The 22,006-nt window shown below is 38.3% G+C and overlaps 1 protein-coding gene across 1 annotated transcript in view; it reads left to right on the top strand.

Moving 5' to 3' along the window:
• The window catches only part of LOC139741087 (B9 domain-containing protein 1-like), a 62,382-nt gene extending 42,730 nt beyond the window's left edge, over window positions 1–19,652 (top strand). The window contains exons 6-7 of the mRNA XM_071651676.1: window positions 17,332–17,399; window positions 18,195–19,652. Coding sequence (XP_071507777.1) covers window positions 17,332–17,399; window positions 18,195–18,394 — 268 coding nt within the window. The 3' untranslated portion in view covers window positions 18,395–19,652. The remainder of the gene's footprint in view (window positions 1–17,331; window positions 17,400–18,194) is intronic.
• The last annotated feature ends 2,354 nt before the right edge of the window (window positions 19,653–22,006 follow it).

Below are 22,006 nucleotides of genomic sequence, written 5' to 3'. Positions count from 1 at the left end.
AAGAAAAAAAAAAACTGCACTGTATAGGAGTTCATGATTTATGTAAAACTAGTGAGATGATATGGCATTTGAAGTTTTACATTCTGTTTGGGTTGTTGTTTTTTTTTTCAAATGCAGTGATGCTGGTTTCATAATATAGTTCCATATTGTTCTTGTTGCTTTCTTTCTTTTGATCTTTTATTAACTCATTTAACTTCTCTGTAAAGAATGTGCTGATAACATGATGGATTTTCTTCAAAATCTTTTGTTGATATTTATGACCATTTCAGCTACTGCTAACTACGTGTAAGAGACCATTGAGTGTTGGTCTAAGAGGACATTTATCAACTCACTTCTGATGCATAATTATGGTTTCCAAACAACTTTCAGGTATTTTGGGGGCAGTTGATAAATGTAAAGCTGTTTTGATTATTGGGTCATGTTTCTGAAATGCCAAGAAAAGTGCAATGGCAAACATTTTTGAGCCAGAGAACGTGTTTCTTTGGAGTTGATTAAGGTAAAGTCGTTCTGAAACACCTTTTTAACACTTTCGGACCTCCCCACACCAACCACACTGCCAGCTACACATCTTTGCTGCTTGGGTCAAACTGCGCAATGGAGCTGTGCAGTGACAAGGCCTCCCAATTGACTCACAACAGAGTTGATAAACACAACAACTCGAGGAACGCGATCCAAAAGTTGTTTGCAAACGTGATTGATAGTGGGTATTGAAACATTTTTCAAACATGGGAAAGTTAATGATAGCAGTCTCTGTAATTTATTCTCAAACTGTTCAATGACAAGTGTTAAAGTCAGCACAGCGGAACACACCCTATAGAGAAAGGCCACTGAACTACCGGTACTTGTACGAACTTATTAACTCTGAGTGAAACTTGTGAAGGTATGAAACTTTGGAAGATGTCCAAGCTCTGAAAATCCAACTGTGATGGGGTTTACCCAGGACAGCTGTTGACCGCAATGAAAAATGAGCTGTTGTTTGGCGGCAAATTTATTACGAGCATACTCTGACCACAGCATGATGAACATTTGCAACTGAACTCGATAAACTTTCTGCAGGGAGGGTGCACGGGAGCACACGGCATGGTCAATGTCCCTTGCAACATGTTACCATGATAACACGAGAGCTGTTGTTGTAAAAAGGGGGAATTTGTCCAGGTATCCCAGATTGTTTTTGTTTCTTTTGATTTTTGTTTCAGTTTTAGGGTTACATTTTTGCCCCACATGTATCATATTGGCTAATGAAGGCTGCACTACAAACACATGAAATAGCGTATATGTGTCACAATAGTGTACAGTTAATACACAGCAGGTCATAGAATTATGTGGCTAATTTAATGTGTTTCAAAGCATACAAAGCTTGAATCACACCAGCATCATTCTTTTATTGCAGTGAGAACCACTCTTTCATACAATGAGTAGTTATCGGTTTTTCATAAAATCAATGTCTATTTCAGAAAATTTATATTAAAAAAAGTGTTCAGTGAATGAATTGTTTTTATTCCTGATTATTATTTTTTTTTTTCATTCAGGCGTTTTAGATCAAAATTGTATGTAAGAAATTCATTGTCTGACTGGAACTGCTATCCAGTGCTTATTCCATCATGGCAGAACTCGTGCTTGTGCCCAACACAGTTTTCAGTTTCAGCTCAACAACTTTGTTTGTGCTTCTCATCAAGATCCACAATTTTTCTTTTCATACAACAATTTCCATTCCTGGGGTTGAAAATGACCAACCAGAACAGATTTTTAGGTGGTTTAAAGTTGGAAGGAACCTGGAATAGTCACGCTGTCTGGTTTTGAATGTGGAGAAAATAAAAATCATGCTGCAATCAGTGTTGTCTCATTTTCAGCGATCACGATTTAAGTGGTTCTCGGAATACCTAGTAGAAACTTAAACTGGTCGCAATTTACATTTTACAGCAGGCATACTCATATCAGTCAGGAGCACATCATTTAGCATGATATTCTGGGTTCAAGTGCCAGTGAAAGTGGGTCTGCTTTTGGATGGGAAAAATATATCGCTTTTCTAAATTAACTTTGTCAGTAAGCGTCATCATAAGTCATGTCTATGGTAATGGGCCTTTCAAATGCTCAAATGAGTCTTTCATTCTTTCATTCTTTTCAGCAGTTTTGTCACAAACTTTATGACCAATCAATCACATGGCTGTTAGAGACATTGTTTACAGATGAAACAAAATTCCAGCTTTAGTGTTCAAAATAGTTCTTAAATGTGAATTAGGAATAGAAACAACCAGTGTAGAAAAAAGTTTATCAGTATAATCAGTGTTAAGTATTGTTAAACATGCAAAATGTGAACAATAGTTATAATAAAATTATTTCTAGACTAAACCATCTACAGTTATGATTTAGTGAGAAAAATAGTGATCTTGAAAGTTCCTATACTTTAGGCTTTATTGCAATTTTTTTTATATGGTATGATGTATTATGACACAATTGACCTACACATTTGCATCAAATGTGATAACTTGAACATTTCTTAAATCACTGCTCCCAATGGTAAACAGCACCTTTAAAATGCATTGTATGCTCGAATACATGTACAGTGTATGCTTTTACATCGGGTGATTCATACACTACATAGACTGGATGATTGCCTGTGGTTTATCACACAGAAATGATATGCTAGATGAAGATAGCTCCACTTTCACAAAAGGTGCATTCATCATCATATTCTTCTTGTAGAAGACAATGGGTATGCGCAGTCAATAACTTGGAGAGGTGTGCTTTCGGGCCAGAATTACCCTTGTGAATGAGTATGGTATGAATGAAAATACTAGTACTAAGGTATTTATGACCGCTTTATTTCACCATTGAGAACATTGACAACAAACTGCCATGGTATTTTATACACGGTAATTCTTGTGTGAATGCACTTTTTGTGAAAGTGGAGTTTATCTTGGCTGTACATATCATTTCTGCATGATAAACCACACACTTTTCCAGTCTTTGTAGCATATGGTTGATCTCATGTAGATGTGCACAGATGTAGGTGTACATGTGTTTTGACAGCTGTGTGATTGATTGACAAGTAATAAAGTTTGTGACACAGTTATTGAAAAGAATGACACATGTAGTCTGCGGTCAGCAATGAGACTCATTTTATTGTCCGAAAGGCCCATTACCATAAACATGACTTTATGATGATGCTTAATTACAAACTTAATTTAGACAGGAGATATAGTTTTCCCATTGGAAAACAGACTCACTATCGCTAGCGCTGGAACCCGGAATATCATGTTTGTGCGCTTGACTGAGCATGCTCGCTGCAAAATGTAAATTGTAACCAGTTTCTATTTGTATTCCCCCCTCCCCCTCCCCCTCCCCCCTCCCCCTTCCCCTCCCCCACCCACTAAAACTTATACTGAGCTTGGGGTTGACTGTAACTTATGCTTTGCTCCGGTAAGCAAGCTGCCAAAAAGTTTTGGTTTAATTTTTCTGTTTGTGTCGTACGATAACAAGTGTTGTTTTTGGCTTCGTTACCAAAACTAACATCTCATCTTGATCGTAGTAAGTGGCTTCTGTGATTGATCATCATGAAGTTCAAAACTCCAAGGCCTTAGACATGGAACTACATGGAGGAGTTTAGATTCTGAAGTTGGACAATGGCCAAGAAGGATTAATTGAAATGCAGTCATATATTTTGTTTTTATTATAAAGTGACAAAAGAGTTATTAGTAACTAATTGCAACTTTACAACCTAGTTGTAGTCAGGGTTGTAGTCATGCTTTTTAGCATTCCTCCCCATTTCCAACATTTTCCTATACCTACAAGTTTTCTGTAAATTTATCCTTTACTTTGTATAATGAAATTTATGCACTGTATTCAATTTTTGTAATATATCTATATGTTTTTGTTGGAAATGAAAAATAAATGAATGAATGAAGGAAAGGGTGCGAAGTTTATGTAGATGCATGAGTTTATGTTCTATTCATTTCAAAGAGAGACACAAGAGAGACAGAATAAAAGGGAGTGAATAGGGGGTAAAAAGGAGTGAATAGGGGGGAAAAAAGTGAATAGGGGTGAAAAGGAGTGAATGGGGGTAAAAAGGAGTGAATAGGAGGTAAAAAATCTGTGAAGAAGGAGTACAAAGGAATGAATAGGGGTTAAAGAGGTGTGAATAATGGGCATAAAAGGAGTGAATAGAGAGTGAAGAGGAGTGAATAGGGGATAAGTTCTTCCTTTGTGATCGGTATTCATGTTTCGTCACTTACTTTTACTGTTGTACAAAGCATGATGTACATGCACAGACATGAATCATATGTTTATATTTTTACCACTGTAGTGATCTTAGGATATATTTTCGTTGTGATAAACATATCCAACCACACACACACACTCACACACACACACACACACACACACGCACACAGACATACATATTGAATGACACACAGTATTGTGAAGTAGAAAGAAGCTCACATTCACAAATCATTTATGAAGAACCTCCAGGAGTATTGCTTGTAGATGATGATTATAAAAAACAAAACAAAAACAATAAAACACATATCACACCAACATGGTGTGGTCATACAGAATATGATGACTGCCAGTTAGAAAAATATAATAGGATGAAAAGCTAGTACGTGTGATCAAGGACTATTAAAATGTGTTGTTTAGGGACGTACAACTTCTCTGCATTTAGAATAGTTGTTCTGTGCGTTGCCAACAACATTTAAGCAGACATTTAGGCATCTGTCCAAGACAGTCAAAGTACTTTTCAGAAAACATATAGACATTATCTTGAATTTTCATATTCATTTTTCAATGTATCTCACGTGCAGTGCCCAACAGAATTAAGCAGTGTTTCTTTTAAATCATATTTCCATACAAGCCATATTTGAAGGCAGTGCTATGCAATATAGTTTAAAAGATCCCGTCTCTCCTGAGAGCAGATCTACTAGTAAAAAACTAAAACAAACATGATGAGTTCTAGGCCTACTTGAGTAGGCAACAATATGATTGTATATATTCTTATTTTAGTGTAAACCTATGGAACTGTATCATTTTCAAGACTTGTAGAAAATGTGCTGTGGGCATGTGACTGAACAAGTAATTTTCAGAATTTGCCAATTTGAGATTAGAAACATCAACTTTTATCTCGTAAATGTTTTGCGTATTTACATACCCGGTACAAATGACGTGATTACCCTAGTATCAGGCTTTTGATAATTGTGCAACAGAAATGCATAAAATTTCATATGAGTGTTAGACCCTGTTTACAGTGCGGGACTGGGCCGAGCCGCGGCCAAACCCAGCCTCAATTGCGGGGCCGAGCCCCGCAATTTTGTCCGTTCACGCTGCCGGGCTCGGCCGCGCTTTTATTTCAAACCTTTCAATATTTTGTCGTAGTGGCGCTCTGCTTGTAAACAAACATGATTTGGTGTAGTCTGGTTTTCAGACCCTTTACCAACTGGATTCTGTGGCGATAAAGTCACCCATTCGGGCAAAGGCCTTTGCCGAAGGAAAAATCCTTGCAGGACAAATCCACATTAAACTATACTAGTTTTCGACGTTGAGGGGGTTAATATCCTGAATAATGAAATAGTACGGGCAGAGGGTTTGGAAGCCAGACTAAAATTGGCCGCGCATTTGGCCCAGTTTGCGTTTACACTGAGAAAAGGCCGCGCTCGGCCGCTAGACCACCTCCAGAGCGTGGCCAAATGCGCGGCCAATTTTGGCCCCGCATTTGGCTGTTTGCGCATTTACACTGAAATGAAGGCGGGCTCGGCCGCGGCTGAGCCCCGCACTGTAAACGGGGTCTAAAAGGAGTAAAATGAATGAAATTTATGTTCACTCTGCCTTGTTATGAAACACTAAAACGAAGAGTAAAATTTGCAATTAAAAGACACAGCTGCATTAAACTATGGAAATGTCTCTGAGACTTGATGGGTCAGGTCAAACTTTAAACTACAACTGCAACTACAGCAATAACAAAATCCCTAGATATGATTTTTTTTTTTTAGCTCACCTGAGCCGAAGGCTCAAGTGAGCTATTGCGATCGCTCTTCGTCCGGCGTCTGGCGTGCGTCGTCCGGTGTCCGGCGTGCGTAAACTTTTTACATTTTCATCTTCTTCTTGAGAACCCCAAGACCGATTTTCATCAAACTTGGCAGGTAGCATCCCCAGGGGGATAGGATCTCAATTTGTTCAAATGGGCACCATGGCCACCTGGGGGGCCCCAGGGGGGCCCAAACACCCTAAAATTAAGGAATCTTTAAAAATCTTCTTCTCTAGAACCAGAAGTGATAGAGCTTAGTTAATACTATGAGTTAGTACATTGATGGCTGTAGTTTCAAGTTTGTTCATGGGGGAATCAGGGGTGCCCCCCTTGGGACCCAGGGGAGGGGGATGGGGAGGGGTCCTAATGGGGCCTAAACTGTACATTGTCATCTTCACTTTGATATCCCCATGTCTGATTTTCACCAAACTTTGTAGGTAGCATCCCTAGGGGGATAGGATCTCAATTTGTTCAAATGGGCACTGGGGGCCCGAACCCCCTATAATTAAGGAATCTTTAAAAATCTTCTAGAACCAGGAGTGAAAGGGCTTAGATAACACTATGAGTAAGTACATTGATGTCTGTAGTTTCAAGTTTGTTCATGAGATTGGCAGAATAAGGGGTAGCCCGCCCCCCCCCCCCCACATTAAGGAATATTTAAAATCTTCTACTCTAGAACCAGAAATGATAAAGCATACTAGTTAATACCATGAGTTTGTACATTGATGACTTTAGTTCCAAGTTTGTTCATTGCAGATCCAGGGCTGCTTGCCCCCCCCCCCCCCCCCCCCCCACCCTGGAGTTGATGGGGGGGGGGGGGGGAATCCATATGCAGACCTAAGTTTCCAATGTTCTCAGGTAAGAGTGTGCAAGAATGCATGGAAGGTGAAATTTGCGATACTCTGGTGAGCGCGTGACCCCCCCGGGTCTCTTGTTTATTTTGAGAGTTACGTTTGAATTACAGAATACTTGTTTGATTTTATTGTAACAGGCTAAGCCTGTAAAAGCTGCAAGCCATCTGGGCATAGAAACCGGCCCAAATGTAATGAAAATATTGAAACCTGAGGCATACTATTTACTCTACAAACAACCAACATGGAAGTATTTGTTTAGATCTATACCGCGGAGGTTGAAGCCCCTATCCTCTTCTGTTTTTGTCAACTACAGCTGTATGTTCTTTTGACAAATATGGGTATCATGTAAAGTAGGTTTTCACAGCAAATCTTATCAGCACATGCAGAATGTTGGGTTTTATTTTTCTCTCGCAGGAAATGTAAGCAATGTTTTGTAGTGTCCAGAAACTTGGCCTTGTTAACAGCAGGTTGTGGGTTTAAATAGCCAGTAGTGTGGGGTAGTATGGGTAGTCTCATTGAATTGATCTTCATTCGCTGTTCTCCGGAGTACGGTCGAAAACCACACAGTCCCCATCAGTGGATATATTATGTGACCCGCTACAACAAAAGGATCCAAAAGTCGAGGGTGGTTGATTTTCTGAAAATGACATGACATTATTCCCTTGCTCTTCTGCTTTAATTTCATATGACACGACTCATAAAGGACTTGGTTGCAGGGATATTGATGATTTTATGAGACCATGCTGTGTGGTCTAGGAAATCAGCGTTTTAAAGATAATAAAAAGTTTTGGTACCTCAAAAGTTTCCCTGAATTTCCTTGTCTTGGTTTGTGTTTCACGTTAAAGTACATTGTCTGTGAGAATTACTCGCCCCAAAGTGCTCTCATGTCTTAGTAATCATGCAATAATGGTTTCGTACCAGTGCCATCGCCGTACGGCGTCAATAAATATTGTACGAAACCACTGACTGCGACCAGCAGCGTGCAGCCCATTGTATGCATAGCTAACTGCAACCAGCAGCCCCATACGCATAGCGTAATGGGGCTTCGCATTGTAGCATTCAGGATCATGACAGAATTAGTATCGCGGGTAAATGTCAACATAAGATCCAAAAATTTCTTCGATTTGAAGACTTACCAATTAATTTGAAGTATTGAAAACAGGCTTCGAACAACGTTTGGTTCTGCCAATAGTCCCTCTCTTTTTCGAATTGATGACTGAATGTGACTCGGTCGAGAGGACCTTGGGAGAGCTACATACACTGACTACTGCGGCCAGCGCATGCGCACACAAACATCTTATCCGTTGATGGATTTGAAATTTGTGCGCATGTGATGTGTTCGCATGCGCTGGCTGTAGTATTCAGTGTATGTAGCTCTCCCAAGGTCCTCTCGACCGAGTCACATTCAGTCATCACTTCGAACAGAAAGGGACTATAGGCAGAACCAAACGTTGCCCGAAGCCTGTTTTCAATACTTCACATTAATTGGTAAGTCTTCAAATTGAAGAATTTTTGGGATTTTAAGTTGACATTTATCCTGCGATACTAAATCTGTCATGATCCTGAATGCTACAATGCGAAGCCCGATTACGCTATGCGTATGGGACTGCTGGTCGCTATGCGTATGGGGCTGCTGGTCGCAGTTAATTGCATGATTACTAAGACATGAGAGCACTTTGGGGCGAGTAAGTCTCACAGTGTTAGTTATATGAAAGGTACTTTAACCTGAAACACAAACTAAGACAAGGAAATTCAAGGAAACTTTTGAGGTACCAAAACTTTTTATTATCTTTAAGAAAACCACCTTAAAAGTTTTATTTGTGATGCAATCATGATCAAGGGGAGGCAAGACAGTTTTCACCTCTTGACAATAGAAGGTCCACTCATAGCTACCTCCACAATGTTCATTCAAGCTTAGCGCCAGTGGTCTACGCACGGGCTAACTATAAAAAGAATTCCACAAAAATTCATTATTCATGAAAATTGCAAATTCAATCAACTTGATACTGACATACAATTATTCCCCCTGCTTTCTGAAAGCGATCAGTCAAGTGCTCTTTCATAATGCTAGAAAAAGCGAATTTTTGTTGAATTATCTGTATATTTTCTTGGTATTGTTGTCCACTCATACGTTGTTGTTGTACCATTCAGTTATGAATATTTACGCCATAGCCTCTAGTAGTCTCCTCATCCAGCAGTTTCAACACAAAAACTTTAAAGATTCATAACTTTTGCATCGATTGTCCGATTTTCCTCAAACTTTCACTGATGTATTCTACTAATGTTACTGCTTTCACTCAATTCACATTGCTCTTTGGGTTTGGGTTCCCTTAAAGAGAAACGCAGCCAAACTCACCCGAAGTTTTGTGACTGACAAAGAGTGTGAATCCACCAATGTCACTTATACCCAGTAGAGAACGGTATAGTGTGTTTTTTTATTTAGATAAAAAATATTGTACCAGCCAAAATGCACCTGTAAGTGCGCATCACTTTGATAGAAGTGCTTTTAATGTAATAGGAGACACCTACCAGATGACTAAGGTATCCTTGGAACTGTAATTGGATAACTCAATTGCTTTGTCCTTGCATTTGGCTGTGCTTCATTTGCTTTGCTGCAACTGGTACTTTTGTCATTTCGCAGAACATGACTCGGTAGCTGTCTCTTTGCAAACTTAGTGTTAGGTTTATTTGAAACAAAAATGAGCCAATTACAGTCAGTCCGCAGCACGTATGCTAATGAGCCGATCCGGCAAGATTTATACAGCACTCTCGTTGATGATCTTTGCGTTCGAAAGGTGTCTCGTTGTGCGAGATTTTGCGAGACTTTGATAGGGCTATGGTTTTCACAGTGTAGCGACTTGTACATACATTTGTCATGGCTACAAGTCACGGTAAATTGTTCTCCAGACTTTGATCTTTATTTTGATACTAAATTTGCGTATAACATCGGATCTTATCATGACTATATACTGTAATCAGTTGAATTTGCATAAATTTTACCTGCTTTTCACGGAAGATTTTGTCGTCTAAAGTTCTTTTTTGGTTCCTGACCGGATTAAGAAACTGTTGTTTCTGATTTTGGCTTTTTCGTAGAGAGGAAACTTAGATGCTCATCATATATTGGAGTCAAGGAGACGCAAGCATGATTTATGCTAGTTTTTCCATTTTGAAATGTCTGTAAAATTCACTCCTAAGCCGGAAGTATGCTCTACACAAAGTGTACAGTGGCGCGAAAGAGCTCTCTCATTGGACAGTGCTTGCATTCAGCGCTTGAACTACACGCGTGCCAAGAAACCGCAAGTGGCATGAAACCGTTATGTAGCCGCGTAATGATGTAATGCAAGCGCTGAATGCAAGCGCTGTCCAGTGAGAGAGCTTACTCTTGAGATTACACAGTTTCAAGCTGATCAGCACAGACATTGATGTATATTTTACTGGTTCCTGACCGGATTAAGCAACAAATTGTCAAAATATTTACATGGATACAAAGATTAGGAGATGGACTACCAAATAAAGCATTTTCATTGAGACGCAAGGTGAATTTGATATTTTTTTGACGTCTTGAACGTGTACTGCACGACTGACTTTTTTCATCATTTTTCAAGCTCAAATTACGCTATGATATTCTTCATTTACAATAATTTGAGTAACATGTGACGATAGTTTACATATTTTCCTTGAATTTGATACCACATTTGTGAATATAAGGTGTATTTTTGTTGCCGAAAGCCCAAGGACAAAATCCCCTTACGCAGCTCATTACGTATGCAAGCCTAGAGCGGGCCTGCATACGAGTTGAATAAATACGAGCGAATTATCGGGTGCTGCGGACTGACTGATTACCACTCACAGAACACAACTGAGTTTTGTGGTCACCTAATTTCTGAAATTTGTAAAGTTTACTATCTGAGCTGTAGGAGGATATTTCAATGCATTTTAAAAACAGAATAATTTCAGAATTATGCTGTCATTATCAAGTGATTAATTTGAACAAATACCACCTTGATAATGATAAACGATTAACTCTATGATTTATTCCAACACACATGGTGGTGGCAGTGAAACTTCAGAAATTCATAACATTTGAACGTATTGTCCGATTTTCCTCAAACTTATACTGATGTGTTTTAAATATTGCTGGATTTTCCCTATCCATGTGTACATGAAGGTGAACTTGTCCTTTAAAGGTTACTTGTGTCATGTTGTACCTTTCATCTCTCATGCAGTGTCAAAGGTCAGCATTAATGTACATCTAATCAGTAAAAAGAGACAGAAAGTGATAGGGAAAGAGCCTGATAGCTTTCGAGTTAAGCTACAAGTTACACATTAAGTTACCTGATCTTGTATTTTTTAAGCATTTCATTTTAATTGCAATTTCAGTTCTCTTCCATTGAATTGTCCAAAATGAAACAGATCTTTTTCTCTACCAGGAAAGAGTTGCATGTATTTTCTTGTTTAATTCAATACTAGTGCTTGAATTTTATGAAAATAGCAGTTGGAAAAGGAATAAGAGCACTCTCAAAGTGTAAGTGACTTTGATTCTTTTTTGTATTGAATTCTATGTATCGCCTGTCATTCTGAATTGATTGAATTTCATATTTCCTGTTTTGTCCCTTCATGAAGTGGCCATTGATTTAATTTCACGCTTGGATCTCTGCAGTCATTATTTTACCTTTGCTTTAATACATTTTGGCATGTTTTCCAAAATTCAGGAAGTCACACAGTATGTCCGATACCGTCGTATGATCCATGCCCCCAGACTGGCATTGGTCGTTGTGCAAATGAGGGCATAATATGATCTTTTTGATACAAATTATATACAGTGTAATACTATCTACTGTAATGGTCAATTGACTTGATTGAATTGGCCATTGGTTTCAGTTAAATGTGCTTATCGTTTTTCATGTTTTCCAAAGTTCATGAAGTCATGCAGCACATCCAGTACATAAACTGTCATATGATCCGTGCCGTCACTTTCTCTTTGTTGTTGTTGTTGTGCTGTTCTCCTGCTGATTAAACTATTAAAGTGTAGTGGGCGAGGGCATATGATATCGTACTCTCTTTCAAATGTGATACTGTCGTCTCTAATGGTCAGTTGACTTGGTTGAGGTGGCCTTTTACTTGGTGACCTTACAATGTCTTTATGAAATATTGCCCGGGTGATGAATTATAAATGCCAATTAATCTGTACCTGGAATTCTCTTCATTATGGTGTGATGTAAGGAGATATCATACTGTTCGCCCAGACCAGCAATTCCCCCAGGCATTCTATAAAACTTGTTCCCAGGTCCCTGTGCCTGTAATGCATTCTCTTTAATATATCTATCATATATGTTGAGGGTATCTCGTAAACGAATTAAAGGTATTAAAATGAAATGGTCAATGGAGTGGATTTGATGAATGGCCAAAGGTTATAATGACTTTCCCATGTTCCCAATTTAAAGTGTGTAAGGTGGTGAAATACTATACGCAACTAAACCATTTGGTCATGAGTAATTTTGTGATATGTGGGTAGCATCTTTTACGAATACTTGGAATTGACCAGTGAAATGAATCTGTGCAGTCATATGCCTCCAACAAGTGCCTTGGGGCTCAAGGCTTTTCTTATCTTTTCTTCTTCTTTTTTGTTTCTTGTCTTCAAAGTATTCAGTGTGAAAGCCTCCACAAGTTGAATGAAGTGACAATTGCCTGTGATGATCCATAGCAGTTGAAGGGACTGATTTTTAATCTAAAAAAAATAATGATAATAAATAAAACTACAATAGAAATTCATTCAGTTCAGACTTTTCAAACTGTCACAGAATTGGTCCAATTTCCACCTGTTAGAATGAAAATAAAGTGGAAGAAAGCAAAATCATCTCTGAAAACTTTTACAGACATTAACTCACTCACGAGTGAAACGGAGAAAATAATAAATAACACAAACTTTAATGCTTTAATTGTCTATGCCTTTAATACAGCAATTATGAACAAAAAATTAGATGAACATAGGTTGTCGTTGGCTCAATGGCTTTCTGGCTTTGATGTCTTTAGATTATATGATTGGAGTGTGTTTAGCTCATGACATCTATAGTGCTTCCTCAACAATCGAGTGTAGAGATGACAGGGCCTTGTTACGCTGGTGTTGGTACGATGGCATTCATCTCTGTTGCAGAGAGTTGAGTCCAATTCACGCATGGACGGGTTGCTCTCTCAATGTATGGCACTATGACGTACCCTTAGTATCCAAGAATATGGTGCAGGTCGGCAGTCTCCCTTGCCTTGGTGCTTGTCGAGAAGTGCCTTCCCATCTTCACTTCGAGCAGTGAGTCGTTCCCTTTGGGGGCAGCCCTTCAAATGTTAAAATCACCATGATGCTTCTCGATAGCCAGAGCACTAGAGCAATGTCTTCAATCCAGGTGGAATTTACAATAATGCAGGTATTCCTTTAGATGACATTCAGATTGCCCTGCAACAGTTTATCTCACACAATTTACAATCAATAATAACAGACATTTATAATCAAAGGAATAGTCAATACATTTCTCTTCTTTTACCGTCACTGTAGGATGCTGCAATTACCTGTAATTCACTTACCACTATCCACTATCTGTGGGTATCTGTTGATTAAGACCAGCTGGGTGTGGCAGCCCCAATTGCAGTTACATGGCCACACAATGTTTATGGAGACAGCACCGAGGCTTGATGTCTCCTTGAACAGCCTGATATCCAACTACCGTTTCTTTGCACACATAGCCCCAACCTTGCCATTACACTACAGGGAGCAGCCCCAGACTCCTACTATTCACTACTTTTTACCATTGGGGGCAGTGATATTAAAAAAAAATGTTCGAGATATCACATTTGATGCATGTGTGCAGGTCAGTTGTATCACAAAACATCCTAATATGAACATTTCACAATTAGCCTGAAATGTAAGGAGATATCATTATTTTGCTCACTAAACCATTATTCTGGACAGTTTAGTCCAGAAACATTTTTATTGTTCACATTTTGTACATTTAACAATACTTAAAATTAATTATACCAATTCAATTTTTTTTTTCATTGGTTGCTTCTAAGAGCAAGTCCAAGATATAGCGCACCTTACATATGGGACATTCAGAGATTTCAAACCTAAAAGTAATGAAGGAGCACTTGGATTTTACTGTTTATCATCAGGAGGACTGGTATCCCTGAGAAGAATATTGCATGTAAGTTTGATGTCATTTGACATTGGGTTAATTACTTTATTAAGAAAAATATGGCAACTTATGTATGGGACCAGAGAAAAACTGGATTTTTCAAAATAAAGTTTGAATTGAAAATTCTCTGAAAGTACCTTACTGATCAAGTTCTGTTTAGAAGTGAAGAAAGGTACAATACTGAAGTATCTTTCAGCAACGTTTCACTGCAAAAGAATAAAGCATATTTTCATGATGTTGGTTTAATTAACGGAAGTACACCTTACGTATGGGACACGGCTCAACTTACGTATGGGACATTTGTCTTTAGTGCACAAGTGCATTCATGGGAATGACTTTAAATTTCCCCATAGTGTCATATTCAGTTCCGCAAATCATACTACAGCATGTAACAAATGAAATAGACTTCTAAGTGGGTATTTTCCCGGTTCAGGTACCTAACAAAAGCTGAAATACATGTAAGACAAATAAAAGCAATTACCAATTTACAATTAAATGTCTTAGTTTGGATTCCGTCATGCATTAACACTGTCCTCATGATGTCTACAAATAGAGATACAGTTACTGACACTCTATTTCGAGCCCTTTCCACAAGAAACATGAACACTAGGAGAAAATATCATCAAATAATGAAAGTAATAACCACTTGAACATAGACGTTCAAGTCCTCTGATATGGTCATTTTAGAGCAATTTGAAAAATTAATCTTAGTGTAGGGTAATGATATCCAGAGTAATGCTTTTGATTTGATATTTATGTGAAATGTGATTAATTTTACAGAACATTTAGAAGAGACATGATAATGCGTGCTCTTTTTTAGCTGCAATACGTTCAAAGTAGTTCCGGGATAGTATGATATTACATACTTCAGGACAAAGGAAGTTTCTCCTTCATCTGAATACACTGCACATTACTGAGTTTTTCTGGCAAAGCATGACCTTAAATGGAAACAACTCCAAATTTATACAGTGGAAACTTCTTTTAATAGTGTTGCAGAAGAACGCCTTACAAAATAAAGGCATGTCATTTCAAAGAAACAAAAGATTTTGAGAGCCCATCAGGGCACTCTCTATTCAAACCACGCACCTGACCGATATTCGTATTATTGATGGCACATGTAGTTGACCGAGAAGGGGGATACATTTACTGCTAGACTGTTTTCGCACAGGTTGATTACCAACCTGTCTGTTCTCTGTCGACCTGCTAAAAGAATCTTGTTTTGGGGCATTGGAGGCTCTCAGAAAATTGCAAGAGGAACAGGTTACCATAGCAACATTTCTATCTCTCTTTTTTTTTTTTTTTAGAATGGTACATAGCCTGTATGCTGTCAGAAGAAGTTCAGAATGACCATGCCAATATTACCAACTTTGTCTGTCAAAAAATGTTGTATTTGTATCAGCCTAAAGTATGAGTGGTGGTTTTAGTGTGTCCACATGTGTGTGTGTGTGTGTGTGTGTGTGGTGTGTTTCATTATGATGGTACACAGGTTATATGCTTGTTGGTATCGACCCCACTGGTCATTAATTTTCTGGTGCCATTTATGAGGTATCAATATCTAAGATATTTGCAGGCAATTGGAAGGCTTTTTTTTTTCGTAGTTATCTTTGTGGAGGGCTACAACTGCTTACTTTTTCACAGCAAACTGCTGTGAAGCCCATGTATATATTATCATACCACTTATACTAGGGTAGTGTATTCAAAAGAAAGAGTTTGTATAGGTATTGACTTGAGAGTCTCCGCTAGTTTTGAATGTTCCGAGGGCTTGCTGGTATCGGCAAATACACTATTGATAAATATTATGCTACTATTAAACCAAACAAATTATTCCTAGGGAATGGTTCAGTGTGCCTTTAGCAAAGACTTTATGTCTCTCTGATACAGGTTCATTAAAGTTTATGCTGTATTTGGCGATTTTGTTTTGTTTTGTTTTGGTTTGTTCTATGACTTCATGGATACCCATCATAAAGGTTAGGGGACCATGGAAGTAGGGTTCACTAGAGTTTATATGTGTGTACCTTGAGTGAGGTTTTGGATAAATTGTTTGTGTGCAATTATATCTGGCAAGACATGAACTCTTGATCTTTTGGCAATATTCAATCATGTATCAGATTCCAGTATCGGAGCATGTGTTTGATTATAATATGTTTGGCTGCAGGTATATCTGGCAAGATATGAACTCTTCATACAGCAATAATCATGTATATCATATTTTAATGCCAAAAACGTGACCCAGGCCTGCAGGCTATAAAAAGAAGATATGGAGTGCTATGGGGAATCTCGTGATCCATGTGCCACATTCTGCCGACCCATGAAGTCTTGTTATTCAGTTGATGATGTTTCTCATACTTTTTGAAAATACTCTACGAAAATACCTGCATGAAAGCTGATATTCTGTAATCATTCTATGCAAAAAGACAATCAGAGAGGTCACACAAAGGTCATTAGCGTTCAGGAAAACCAAAATGTTACAAATCATCCAGTACAAATCATCCAGTGTATGACAACATCATTGATTCATGGGTGTTAATGCCCCATTACAAATACTTGATGTAAATTAATCATACCTTATGAAGCTGCAAGTAATTTTTCAAGTATTGATTTCATCTTCATTACTGACGATGAATGTGCATGTTGCATCTACTATGTCACTATAGAGACCTAAATCAAAGTCTGCGGAAGCATTGTAAATCTATTAATTCTGTTAATTTTATTCAGTCAAACCCTCGGGCATTTGAAATGATAGAGATAATGCAAAAAATTTACCAAATCAGAGGACTGCATCCATGTTTATCTAACTAAGATGGTAAGATAGTGTCGCAAGTAGCAGAGCAAACATTGGTATATGTAGCACTTGGCACAACCATTGTTTACAGCTCATCAACAAGGACACCAAAGTTCTGAAAGTTATGAAGAAATGTGAGGATGAAATGATAACTTTTGCTAGGTCATTTTAATATGATATCCTTTGAACAGGTTCATAAAAATTCATTGGATAGATCACTTCATAGTGTTTGACGTACTAAAACTGGCAGAGCTGATCAAAAATTATTTCTGGTAGTGTTTGCTGCAAAAATATTGCGTGATTCAGCCAGCCTCAGGCAGATTCCATGGTGCATTGCGTGCAGCGCATGACTTTTGTTTTGGTAGCAGGAATGTTTCAGCGTGAACCCTGGGCCCAAATTTTAGTTTTCTCCTGGTAGCCTGTGCAGGTTGCAGAAAATGTTCTTACTCTCATGAAATGTATTTTGTTTGGTCTTCTTTAAATCTCTCATAGGTGGTTCATGGGCCGACGCCCAGAGTATGTCGACACCAATGTGGTGGCCAGAGGAGAGGGGCGAGAAGGTAAGATGAGAGACAGTAGAACACCCCTTGGAGCTGTCCTCTTTTTCTGAATAAATTTTCCAAAGCAGGCATTTACCCCTATCACCCCCTCACTGCTCTGCAAACCCCAAAAGGAGCCAAAATGTTAAGGCACATCACAGATATCATTTTAGAGACCAAAACCCTAATCATGCTTGAAATGATTTTTTTTTCTTGTCTAGTTGACAAAGTTCATAGAATAATTACAGGTCCAGATGCTTACTCTTCTTGTTGTCCTGGCCAGTAATATTTCAAACTGAATCTAAATTTCATAAAGGACCAGGTCTTCTTGGCACTGGGTAATAACAAATCTATGCAATTTTTGTTTAAAAAGAAAACATGACCCTTCTCTCTCTGTATGTATATCTATAGATCCATATATCTACCTATCTATCTATATCTATCTATCTATCTATCTATCTATCTATCTATCTATCTATCTATCTATCTATCTATGTCTGTCTGTCTCTCTATCTGCATATCTCTGTATATATCTGTATTTATCTATCTATCCATCTATCTATCTATCTATCTACGTCTGCCTGTCTCTCTATCTGCATATCTCTGTATCTTTCTATCTGTCTATCTATCTATCTATCTATCTATCTATCTATTTATCTATCTATCTATCTACATGTATCTATATAAATCTATCTATCTGTATATTATATACATATTGACATATTGTTACCTACTAATGCAGTTGTCCTCTACTTTCCTGTCTTGTCATCATATCTACTACTATCCTGTCTTTTTTTCTTCCTTTTTGTCTATTAGTGACAAGAGTCAGATCTCAGGGAAGCATCAAATGCCAGCTGAACATAATTTCCCGCGACATGAAGAAGTTGGGCTACGACGTCGTTCCGTCCACAGTCTTCTCAGCGACCACGGCCACGGCACCGATGCCAAACAGTGCAGCCCCTGGGGCTGAGGCGGCAGCGGAGCCTACCGCCAACAGGGCTGGAGACCACTCATGACCAAACCATCCGTAGAAGACAAAGAAGCTATTGAAACAAAAGAGATGAAAATACAGACCTGGGACTAGCTTGTAAGGTCTTCCATTTCTTTTTTTTCTTGGTCAAGATGTTTAATATTCTGATCTTAGCACCACGCGCTTGATGCGTAGTCCATGGAATGAGCTGATCATAAGATAATGAACAGAAGAGACTTACATGTAAAAAACAGTCCTGCTCTGTATAATGTCCTCAAGGTTATGAGGATGCGTGGCGTGTGCCAAAATCATTGGCAAAACCTTGAAAATGTAAAGACTTTCCACGGTAGCATCCCATGGCTGGTGGTAAAAATGTGAAATTCATTATAGCATGAAATTATGCTGCTTGTCATAAATGTTATGGTGGCATTGGAATTTTACTGTCACATTGTCAGATACAGTGCCACATAGTTCATGGCCACAATGTAATGAAACCTGAGCATTCAGAGATGGTACAAACAACACTCAAAGAAATTCTTTAGTTTCATCTAACAACATATGTCTGACTTGGGTCGTTCTTCCTCTAAATGTCAGCTTTTTGAAAAGGTTTTTGTGGAATCAAAAGGGCTTTGCAGACAAAGAGTACCTCAGAGAATGCAGGAGCTACCCAACCCCGCTCCCCCTTTATTCAGCAGTTTTAAATCACAGGAGATATGCATGGGAAATGCTCAGTGAAAAAAAGATTGAAGGAGCTGATATGTGGTTAGAGAGCAGTTACATGATAGCATTGAGAATTTCAGTGACACTTTTGTCCGACGAGCACCTCAAAATTACCTTCACAGTTCTATGGTGGTGCGTTATTACCCCAATATATTTATTGTTGTACTATACAATTATATATTTTATGATTCAGTCTTTTTGTTGTGGTCTTAATTTAAGTGAATATTCATGAGGCTTCTTCTCAGACATGTTGGGTTATTGTGTTCTTATTTGCTAATCACATTTGTCCTACAATGGCTCTATGGAGCGTATGTCTCCCTTCCTGAGCTACATCCTTGTTTGGAGGACAGGATTTTTTTTTCCCAACTGTCCTGTGTTTGCAGGTCCATCAGATTACTTACTGTAAATCTGAACTACTGACCAAACTGCTACCCTGTTAATATTGTGTATTTCAAGCCTTGCTTTCATTAGACCCAACCAGACTAAAAAAAACAAGGAAAAGCTCAAATAATAGCATCCAGGAAATAGTAATAATAGCAAACACCCAGTACTAGCTGTCATGCAGTCTCATGCATAGCTGAAATACAGTCAAACCTATACCAGCGACATTAATGTTCAAGCTGTAGACTGCCATTTCCTTTTCCTGTTACAGTTTCATGATTGGAGGAACATTGTGCGGTCCATCAGACTTCAAAACTATCGATGCAGAATCATGCAAAAGGAAGGTTATTTTGATAGGGACTGGGATGGGGGTGAAGAAATGGAGCAATAATCAGATCTCGTTCAGAATAAATATGGCATAGATATTGTGAAATTAGATCCCACATCTGAATGTAAACAAGACATGCATTACCTGGGTCTTATGATACTGGAAGAGAAGATGTGCTCCAATCTACTGGCTGTAGTGTTTTCAAATGAGAGGAATAATTATGTGTAGAAAAGCGTCAGAGGGATCACTGCCAAAAACCTAAAATCGTGCCGCATTCCTCCTTGCACTGGTACCTAGGAAGTAAGCTTAGCCATACGTATGTCATCTCTCTTTTCTCCCCCCCCCCCCATTTGTTGTAGTTTACTGCCAAAAAGCCTCAAGTTCACACGAATAATGGTCTGTCTACCATTTTGATTGACTTCTTTTCCATAGGCATTCTTGCATCAAACCTTCCAGTAGAATAATCTTTTTCCAAGGGATGCTGTTCTGTCTGGGAAAGACAGCTTCATGACCCAAAGACTGACATGTAACAATGAATATGGCAATGTACACAACATTGTACCACCAAACTCACAAAAAGTCACCCCTTTGCTCTGACATTTTCATACTTTTTTTTTTGTAAGTTGTGAAGATTGTCCTAGTCTGGATAATTCCTATTGATTACTGCCTGCTGTGTGAGTAAGTTGTGAAAAGTGTGCTCCAAATGTATTCAGATGAAATGCTGCATGTATGTCCTAGAGCAAAGGGGGCAGTGCACACCTATGTAACTCCAACGGAAGTTTCTCTGCAGAACTTACAATTAATTCAAGGACTAGCCCTAGGGCTATGAGAGCTGTTTGCTGAACTTTCATGCAAGCATTACTGTTACTTGTAAATCCACCATAATGTCAGCACCTGCAGCTCTGTGTTATAGGTCTTATCTTCCTAGTTTCCAATTCCTGAAATGTTTGTACTTCTGCTTATCTGGTATTCATTTTGTTCATGCAATTAAAAGTAATTTAACTTTATGAAAGGAATTCATCAAACTGAAAAAGAATCAAATTTCTATTTTACTCTACTTGTAGTGTGTCTGAGCTGTACTTACATGTCCTTCAGAAAAGAAAAAAAAAATGTGAAATGTGATCACTCATCTCAAAATCCACAAAAAGTAGGCAAAATGAAATTTGACCTTTCTACATAGTTTAAAAGATCACAAGCTCTAAGCTTATTATGTAACATGTAAAAATTGGACCATTTAGGTAAATAAGAGGGTCACTCAGGTATGCTGTGCAGAAGTATAATGAAAACATATTATTTTACCCAGTGTAGGCACAACCTGTCTAAGAAATAATGTTTAAAAAAATGCTAATATCTCATTCTCTTGGATTGTTACCTGATAATACAATCGTCAACAAAGCATTACACCTTGTTTTCATTCATTCTAAATTATATTTATCCACCCTTATTTGTATCTTATCATTTTTCTTTTCCATAGTGATATATTCTTACATGATTAAATCTGCATTCAACACCAACAATTAACACTTGAAGTAGTTGAAATCTTCTGAAATACCATTCTGTTGCCCTAATAGTCTTAGAGAACTGTGCACAATAATGTACTACACTTTGTCAGTTGTAAATGCATGTTAAAGAGGTGCATGTAGATACCTATCTCACTGTGACATATTGTGTATTCACTGTTGAAATGAAAAACAGATGACAGTGTATTTAATTGCTGAATGTCTTAGTGCTATGAGCAGTTTAGAAGTAACTGCATGACTTTCTTTGAGATTGAGGTATAAAAACAGATACCTGGGGCCTGTTGCATAAAACTTACCATTGAATTTCAATGGTAACTACCGTCAAAATTAGGCGTCACAGCCAATCAGCATCAAGGATTATAAGATTTACCGCTGATTTGAAGACTTACTGCTAGAAAGGAGCGGTAAGTCCAGCGGTAAGGGTTTTAAGCAACAGGGCCCTGGAATCGCCATAGTAATGATACTGGCAGGGCCATCTAGAAGAGCAGTACTCATACTAGAGTGGTTACCCTTGATGAATGAGAGACCATATCATAATTGTTGTTTGTGGTGGGTGAAACTGGTATCGATAGTAACTTCAAACAATGGGTATCTAGCAGGCGCTGTTGAGACTGCTGTTGAACTTGAATGAGCTGTTGTTGTACATGAATGATTAATGAGCGATACTTTCGAGAGGCTTTGACATAATCACCCAAATTTTTAGTTGTTG

The sequence above is a fragment of the Diadema antillarum genome, unplaced genomic scaffold (genome assembly GCF_040938485.1).
Source record: "Diadema antillarum isolate AM-2024a unplaced genomic scaffold, OU_Dant_1.0 seq00000901_RagTag, whole genome shotgun sequence".
In the NCBI taxonomy this organism is placed as follows: Eukaryota; Metazoa; Echinodermata; class Echinoidea; order Diadematoida; family Diadematidae; genus Diadema; species Diadema antillarum.
The sequence above is the reverse complement of the archived record's forward strand: the minus strand, read 5'-3'. Positions and strand labels throughout refer to the sequence as shown.